Raw genomic sequence first — 8,779 nt, forward strand, 5'->3', positions numbered from 1 at the left:
CTTAAATAGTGCAGTAGGTGGCTGCATTAGAGAGTCGGTTTAATTGTTTTAGCATTCTCATGCAACTTTGGTCAGGGCAACAGGAGGCTGAGGCTAAAGCCTTACTCCAGGGCTTCTATTAGCTAATCAGTTTGGCATTCCACTTCTTAATTACAAAGTTCAGCTTGAAAGCCAATCGATCAAATTCCTCTACCTATAGCTCCAGATAACATGTAGAAACTTTCTATTAGAAAGGCATTTTAATGTTCTCACTTTTTCCTTCGTAGACTGAGAGATCCATTAGAAAGTAGGTATCTCGCTAGTGTCAAAATGAGACTTTCACTCTTTCCTTCTATGAGGACCCTTCAATGGCAAAAGTTTCTATCTCATAGAGTATAAGGGCAAGCTGAAATCGTATTGATGCTTTTAAGGCTTTCAGCACTAAATCGATCCTCATTCTCTCTTCTATGAAAAGGGACCTAAAGGTTGGGCTTCTCGGGTCACTTAGTCTTTTTTTTCAGTACCTCTCTTAAGCTTTACTGGATTTAAGAGTAAGAGATAGGCTCTTTCCGTCTTTCCGATGGTAGTTGATAGAGGAAAGGGCGATACACTTTTCTTATCTTAAAGGAAAGGTTTGAGGGTTAGATTCCAGACCCCTACTGACGAAGAGGCCAAGAAAGAATGAATTGACTAGGACAGAGGGAGAGGCGGTTTATTTCGACAGCTAGAGCTAGGAGAAAGAGGTCATGGTGGAGATAGGCTTCGAAGCCAAGGAAAGCTTCGATCTAGGAAGAGGATAGGCGAATAGAGATGGGCGAGACCCTTGACCTATAAGTGAAACCGTCCCCGCTAGATGATTACTGATTCTACTATACTATAACCCGTATTTGCTTCTCTTATTCAATTTCTGACTGATATTCCAATTCTTGATATTCCTCTAACTCTAAACCTGCCTATTCTCTGGTACATTAAAAAATTGCCTTCTATTGGGGGCATCTTCCCTTGTCTTGTCTATGATAATAATAGATTTCAATTCGACCTTTATTGATTGAACTGATCTTATTGAATCGATGGGCGGAAAGGAACCTACCGATTCTGCTCCCTACTAAAGGGGCCCTAAGCCAGCGGATCTTGCCCCCTTGTCCGGGTCGATACCATCCTATCTTCTAAGTGACAGACTTGAGAATGAATTTCTAAAGTTGCTTCTCATCTATGTAAAAATGAGACTTTTCTCTCGACCTCTTTAATGCCTAAAAAAGATTTGTCTTATCTCAAGCATGTGAAAAGCCCCATCCCATCTAGCAGCAGGGTGGAGAGCGAGACTGACCATTAATTCGACTATTCTAGAGCCTATTCTAACTCCACTATACAACAAGGTCCTACTACTTGTGTGAAATCAGTCGCTTGAGAGCTTCGGGCTAGGTTATGGACGAGAGGTTAGGTCACATTTCCGAGCGATTCAAGGAGAGAGCGATGACAGTGACTTTCTCCTAGCTAAGAAAGGTAATCGATCCCCTTTCCCGGATGGAAAAGTTCGACCGATAGGGAGAGAAGGCGTTGGTGAGGCGACCGGAAGGCAGTTTAGTTTACTGTTAGAAAGCGAGAGTAGCTGTCTTTAGGGTGCTAGTTCCCTTTCTAACAAGCTGACCGGAATAGCTGCCCTCGCTTCTAGTCCCACTTGTAGCCTGATCGGGACTTCTTTCTATCTTGCTTGAATTCCAACCAACTTTTCTGACTCTAGTTAGTAGCTCTAGACTTTCACCCCCTTGAAATACCTTATCTTGCTGTAAGTGAATTAAGGTACTTTACTTGTCTCGTTAGAGAAAGGCAGCGAAGTAGAAAGCGAAGCTGGAGCCTTAGCTGCCTTGTCAAAGGAAAACAAAGGTTGAGCCAAGCTACTTGGTAACTCTGGGTCCCATCCGTCCTACCAAGAACTCGAACCGCCAACTCCGTTCACTGCATTCTCTCCAGAACTCCAGTTTGGCTTGATTACTGGAACTCAAAAGCCCTAGCTTCTCTTACCTTCTAGAACTGTAAGGGAATTTCGGTAGTGAGGAACTGTCCCTCATGTTCCCTGCCTAATCTGAAAGACTAGCTCAGGTCAGAACTCATAGCTCAAACTCAACAGCCTAGCTTTGCTACAGAACTATGATCTACGACCACCCTCTCTCATCCGAAGCCATCATAACATAACATATGTATCAACGATTCCAAAAAAGGACAGGAAATTGGATCCATCCCTGGAGGCATAGGCATAGACGAAGAAAGCAGAAGCATATGGGTAGATGAAAGCAAGAGCAAAGGGGATTGAATGAGGGATGAATCTTCTGAACTGCTTGAGAGCTGGAATATTGGGATATCCCGACTTCCCATTCTTATACCCGCTTTGAAAGGTAAGATATCGACCTTTGATGGGGGGCTCTCACAGGTCTACTCGCCAGTGTCTTCCTTCCACAAGTTCTACCTACGCTTCCCGGTTATAAGATCTCATACGGAAGAAGAGCCTGTAGGATCATTCATCATCCTCAGCAGCTTGAGCAGGCTCCTCAATGGCTTGGATAGCCCCTGAAGTAATATCCTAACGTGTACTCAAGAACACAAGAAAAGAGCTTTTAAATGGCCTTCTTTTTTTTGATCAAAAAGTAGTGTTTTCCCGTGTTTTTCGGCCATAAACTAGAGAGTTAGGTTAAAGGTAAGCCGGCTAAGAGGACTAGGAGCTTAGCTTGCTGGCGAGAAAGGGTGAGTGTTCAGTACTCTCTTTAGCCTTTAACAAGGGCTAAGCCGCTAGGAATGGCTTGCTGGCCTGTTGGGAGAGTGGAACGAAGTGATTCTCGTTAGAGAAGCACGAGTCGAACGGCTTTAGTGTCAGTAGGTGCCTAAATGAAGCGATTAAGCGTCGGGGGCTTTGCTGGCTAGCTCTTGCAATCAATAAAAAAGGATTCGTGTTAGTAAGCTAGCTTTGTAAGCTAAGCAAGCCTGGTTCTCCGGGCACTACGGTAGGACGTGGATCGACCATGACGAGAATGGACTTCTCCATAATGTAATAGAAGAGTCACAGTCCAGTTCCACGGGCTTTCTCCCTTCTCGACCAGAAGGAGATATGAATTCCATTCAGGCGGGTAAGGGCTTGGCTTGACCCTGTGTTCTCTCCTGGTCGGGTCGGAGGCGAAAACTGGCAAAATTCATCATTCAGTGGTGAGGTGTTCGTAGAAAAGAAGGCGTCGCCCAACGAGTGGCAGATTTTGATGGAGTCTCGCTTGGATGCTGGGGAGATCCATAGATCTGGATAGAGTCCCCGGATTAGTACGCGCGCTAGCAAAAGCTAGCAAAAACGGTCTGTTTTCTTTCATCGGTTTTTGTCTGATGAAGATTGATACATGCAGTAAACTATAATTCTGTTACAACAGCAAGTCAGAGAACGACGCCATCAACAAAAAAACCCAAATGCTATGTTGATTTTATTTCTAGGGTTTTAATTTTGAGATTCAAATCATCACTTTCGGATGTATTACTTTGGTCGTCTTTCTGTGCGCCTTCTCACTCTCCCCAGGTCTCCTTCTCCTGCCTTCGGATATAAATGTATTGCTTTGATTTTATCCAGCATTCATTGTGTTTTTTTGTTTCTTTACTGATCTCTAATGATTGATCTTCAAAAAAATCGGTGGATCGACAGTGGGTCTTAAGAGCAAAGCAGCAAAGCAAGAGTAAGTATTTATACGTTCAGTTGTATTTCGGCTTCCTTTTCTTCTTTAGACTTATTCGATATTATTTTTTTTGGTTTTTTAGTAACTCTTGAAAGACATGTATCAGATCGTAAGAAGCTATCAATGTAGAGCTATGATGGGTCAAGCACGGGACAGTCTTCCGGAGAAGACAGTGAAATCATTTTATAGTGCGTCGTGTTGATCCCCTTTAACTTTGAACTTATCTTTTTGTTGTTTTCTTGGATTAGAAATGTGTTCTTGGTGAATGATGGCTTTATACATAATGTCAAACCTGGAGACATATTGTGGGTTGATGGTAAGAGTGACACATTTGTAAAACATTATGTACTTATCATTATCATTGAATGATGTCATTAAAATCAAGGATACATCTTAAAGTGCGTGGAAAAAGTGCAATTTGCATTCAATAACATGTTTACTTTCATGTGCTTATATTATAATTAGTTTAAATTTATTTTTTGTAGGGTATTTATCGTTGTTTTTATTGCAAGATGAGTTTGCTTGATTTACAGGTAAGGACTGAGAAGAGTTTGACTTTTTTATGTAGTTAGTGTTGGAGCATGGTGTTCTCAACTACTTTTAGACATGGCAATTTTCAACGCTGCGAATCCCAGTGTATTGGAAGATTTAGTTAGGTGGCATTCACCCCAGATTGGGAGCCAGATTTTTAAAGTAAAGAGTCTATTGATGGTGATGATTCGTCTTCTAAAGGACACCTCAGTCTGCCTATGCAGAAAGAAGGTACATATAATATATACAAACTTAATGATATATATGTGTGTCGAAATGATGATGATGTGTTGATGTTCAGAGAATTTATGGAGAGAGATTTGGAAAACTGCAAAACCAATGTTAGCCTTTAAACAGTCACCATTGTACGATGATGATGTGTTTGTATTTAAGTGATATTTGTTGATTTTTGTCTTTGAAATCTTGAGTATGATCCGATGAAAGGTGAATGGTTGTTTGTGTATATTTGTAGGGAAGGCATTCTTTATGGGCTAGAGAGATTTCTTTGAACAACTATATGTTTCTTTGAAGTCATGACTCCACACATTTTTACCCCTTTTCATTGATCATCTTTTTTGTTGTTATGGTTATGCAAGTCATGAACATTTTTTGTGTTATTGTAGTTAGTAAATCATAATTATTATTCTGATCCATAATATCTTTGGTAGTGTTTGGCATGATGAAATAGGAGACAAAATGGAATTGTTCATTCCATTTGAATGGAAATACATTATTTTTTCTCCAAAACACATGTTTGTTTTACATGATGGAATGGAATGGACCATTCCATAAAGAATATGATTCCTTTCATTAAGCTAATTTTCATCCTTTCCATGATGGAATAGAATGAAAGAACATAATATAAACCAACTTTTTTTTTTCTTTTAGGACTTTCCAAAGCAAATATAACTTGATCTACCACGTATTTTAAGATGCGTGGATGATAGAGATGAGAACAACATAGTCATGACAGCCAACAAACCATATTCAATCAACGCAATACACAATAGTCAATAGATAGATATTGTTGGACATTTATAATTAATTCTCACCCAGAGAACGTTCATAAACATTTTGCATATTATCTTAGCATCTACCCATACATATATGGAAAAAATGAATATATCCCTAAGAGTATATAAGCTTAGGTACCCAAACTCACCATATTAAATTCTTTTTGTAAAGTTAGAAATTTGTTTTCTCATATAATTAAAAACACTGACCGATAGTCAGGGTTTGTTTTTCTTTTCCTAAATTCTTTTTTATCCGTATTAAATGCCAACATTTAGTTGACAGTTTTATATAAATCAAGAATTAGTATTTGGTTCAAATAGCTAAAGTGTTTGTAGAATTAATATTTTCTCATCAACCAGCTTTTAACCGTTATTCTTGATTTTATAAAAATTTCATTTAAAAGGCGCAACATAAATGGAGATCACCATTAAATACACACAAGGGAAGAGTAAATTTGTCTTAATTTTTTCGTGCCTGATAGTTAGTCAATATGGCTGAATATTGATAAATCCATAAAACTCTATGTGTAACTTTCGTTCTCATTTTCTGTTTCTGGACGATTGATACACTGAACAACAGCAATGGGGACAAACTATATTATTCAACTTTCAATGTTAAAGTCGGATTATTGCACTTTTTTTTTTTCAATTATAACTTTCATGTAATGCCTGCTTTATTGTGTTTGTGTTTGTGTGCCTATTTGAATGTAAAATAAATAAACACCGTCCACTTATATCAATGTACTTCCAAAGTACAATACTTATGCTTATTATATCATATGCATTTTTATTTTGTCCCATTTGTTGCATTTAAAAAAAAAATTGCTATTATCTCAAGGAGAGTCATAGATGCAAAAAAATACTAGTAGAAGTGTTTGCATATGATTAATGACTTTATTTTGATTTATTAACCGTGTACCACATGGTTATAACTAGTTTATTTAATAGGGAGATCAATCTTTCTTTCCCGTCGATCTCTCAGCCGTCACAAGCGACAAGCGACGTCTTTAGCCATCGACAGCCGCCGTCGAGCCTGCCCAACCTTGAGCAGTAAAGTCGCGGTTCCATCCAGCCTTGTCCATAAGCGTATGTTTTCCGCTTTTCGTTTTGTAACCAGACCTCCTAGTCGTAAATTGTTGCTTTTCATTTGTTTATTGCTATACAATACTGTTTATATACGACTATACCATCTCTAATGTGTTGATTTGATTTTTGGAGATGCACTTGGGTGGGAAGAATTAGGGTTACGTTTAATTTTGGGGCTTTACGAAATCTACATCGAGTGTTTTCTTTACTTTAGAGTTTTTAATTTGTTTTGGTTTAACACTGTTTAGTTTGTTGAATGATTAGCAATAACGATGATTTGAGGGTTTTTTTATATCTTCATCTGAACCTTACAATGTTTGTTCCTTAGTCTTTTCACAGACAATCTTCATCACCAACATCTCCATCTCCATCTCCATCACCACTTTGTTAAAGGATTACTTGCTATGGGTTTCAAAATCTTCACTCATGAAATCCATACAAGTTATGCTGCTCGAATGGATAACTTTAGAAGCTATGACTCCATAAGTAAAAATATAATTCTACTCTTCACACACGCTTTAGTCAATAATCCCACCAAATCAGAAACACATGTCACATGTAACAACATAATACAATCACAATTTGGCCCATTTACTTGCATTGGGGAGGACACGATTATCGGGGATAAAACGGTAATTTCAAATTCAGTTGTTGGGGATGAATATGATGATAAGATTTTTGAGAAAGAGGTTGAAGCAATCTTTTTAAAAGGGGTTCATGAAAATGTAAAAGTTGAATATATTTTCCATGAAATGCAATCACTTCGGTTGTCTTACAATATGGATATTGGGAAATGTGGTGGTGCTTTGGTTTATTCCATGATGAAATTGGCACTTGATACTTCAAATAATTTTGGTAATTCTTTTGTAAAGGAAACGGATGATGTGATATCACAATGGGGGAAATTGTTGAAACGGTATTTGAAAGGTGGTATTGATGAAGAAATTAAAGTGATATTGGAATTTGAGAAAATGTGTTTGGAGTATTCAGCTTTGTTGTTTGTCCAGGTTTTGCAAGTTTTGTATGATAAAAATATAATTCAAGCCCAAGCGATTCTTAATTGGGCTGATGAGAAGGAAGGAACATGTGGATGAATTAGAAAGGTTTAGGTAGTGTTTGTTTTATGTTTGCAGATCTGCGTGACTTTTTCTGTCTGCGCCGCGCAGACCACGCGCAGACATTAGCCTTCGCAGACTGTTTGTTTTTGTAAAGACTGTAGAGCTAAAAATGTCTGCGCGCACTCTTCTTGGCGCAGATGTGGACCAGAGTCTTCTAACATCTTCAAACATCTTCTAACCTAAAAAAACATATATATCTTTATTTTTTTTAAGTTTTTTTTTATTTTATATTTTTCCAACTTTATTAATGATAAGCAATTTGAAAAAAAATTTACAAAACTTAAAAAAAATCGTTCGACGATACAAACATGATATTTTTGACAAATTTATAAATAAAGATTTATTACAATAATAGTCGTTGAAGTTGTTTATATAAATATGAAAAAAAAAATCATAATATATTCTTATATTTTTTTTGCCAAATTTTGTAAAACATTATTTAATACTGTATCGTCAATTTCTCGAAAAAATATTTATGGTACGTTTTTAATGGATTTAATTGAAAAAATCGAAGTTTATTTCTATCCATTTATGTATCAAATTCTTTGATCACTAATTATAATGTTTAGTTATAACTTTGCAACCAAAGTTATTGGTTTTATCAAATATATACGTTAATTCATACCATTTTTATTTTTATTTTTTATACAATAATACATAAAAGTTGATCTAGATTCATTAATTATTTATAACAAAGTCATAAAAATATTAAAAAATCACTTTGAAGCTTAAAAAAATCAGTTTATTTAGATTTCAGTTTATTTTAGTAGCCCGCAGATGTTAAAAAAACAAACAGTCTTCTTTTTTCAGACTACAGACGTTTGGTCCGCCTCTTCTACTACAGAGGTCTACAGATGTGGTCCGCATACCGCAGACATTTTGCCTCAGAAAAAACAAACAACACCTTATTAACCGCCTCAAAGAGGAGAAAAACAAAATTGCAAAAATAGTCACTGTGGTATGCATATTTTTTTGGGGTTTTGGTCCAAACCCCGACTTTTTTGGATTGGCGGTCCTTTTGGCCATGTTTGTATGTAGATTTGGTGCCTCGTAAAATTGAAATGACTAAATTGCCCTTACTAGATTTATTTTCCATTTTTTTTAAAAGTATTTTTATATATTAAATAATGATAGTCTCTCTCTCTCTCTCTCTCTCTCTCTCTCTCTCTCTCCCCAGACCAACTTCCCCCTCCCCCCCACCTTCTTCATTTACGATCAAGAACACCCCACCGGAGGTGGAGCTGTTTTCCGGCCACCAAGAAACACTGTTGCCACCATCCATCTTTCCACCTCTTTGAATCACATTGTTAACCCCAAATTGAAACTCGGAGGAATGGTGGGTCGCAGG

General features: G+C 37.3%; 1 protein-coding gene across 1 annotated transcript; it reads left to right on the top strand.

Moving 5' to 3' along the window:
- The first annotated feature begins 2,938 nt into the window (after window positions 1–2,938).
- On the top strand, window positions 2,939–7,407 carry LOC145140171 (uncharacterized). The gene is made up of 6 exons (XM_079073751.1): window positions 2,939–3,529; window positions 3,653–3,683; window positions 3,766–3,999; window positions 4,252–4,445; window positions 6,176–6,313; window positions 6,653–7,407. Exons 4-6 carry the CDS (start codon window positions 4,433–4,435, stop codon window positions 7,405–7,407), a joined length of 906 nt encoding a protein of 301 aa, XP_078929877.1. The 5' UTR covers window positions 2,939–3,529; window positions 3,653–3,683; window positions 3,766–3,999; window positions 4,252–4,432.
- The last annotated feature ends 1,372 nt before the right edge of the window (window positions 7,408–8,779 follow it).

Source organism: Lactuca virosa, chromosome 9 (genome assembly GCF_052849685.1).
Source record: "Lactuca virosa cultivar CGN04683 chromosome 9, Lactuca_virosa_CGN04683_v6, whole genome shotgun sequence".
In the NCBI taxonomy this organism is placed as follows: domain Eukaryota; kingdom Viridiplantae; phylum Streptophyta; class Magnoliopsida; order Asterales; family Asteraceae; genus Lactuca; species Lactuca virosa.

Coding starts and splice junctions, on each gene's coding strand:
- LOC145140171 (XM_079073751.1), top strand. Junction 6,314..6,652: donor ATCCAGCCTTGTCCATAAGC/GTATGTTTTCCG, acceptor GTCTTTTCACAG/ACAATCTTCATCACCAACAT.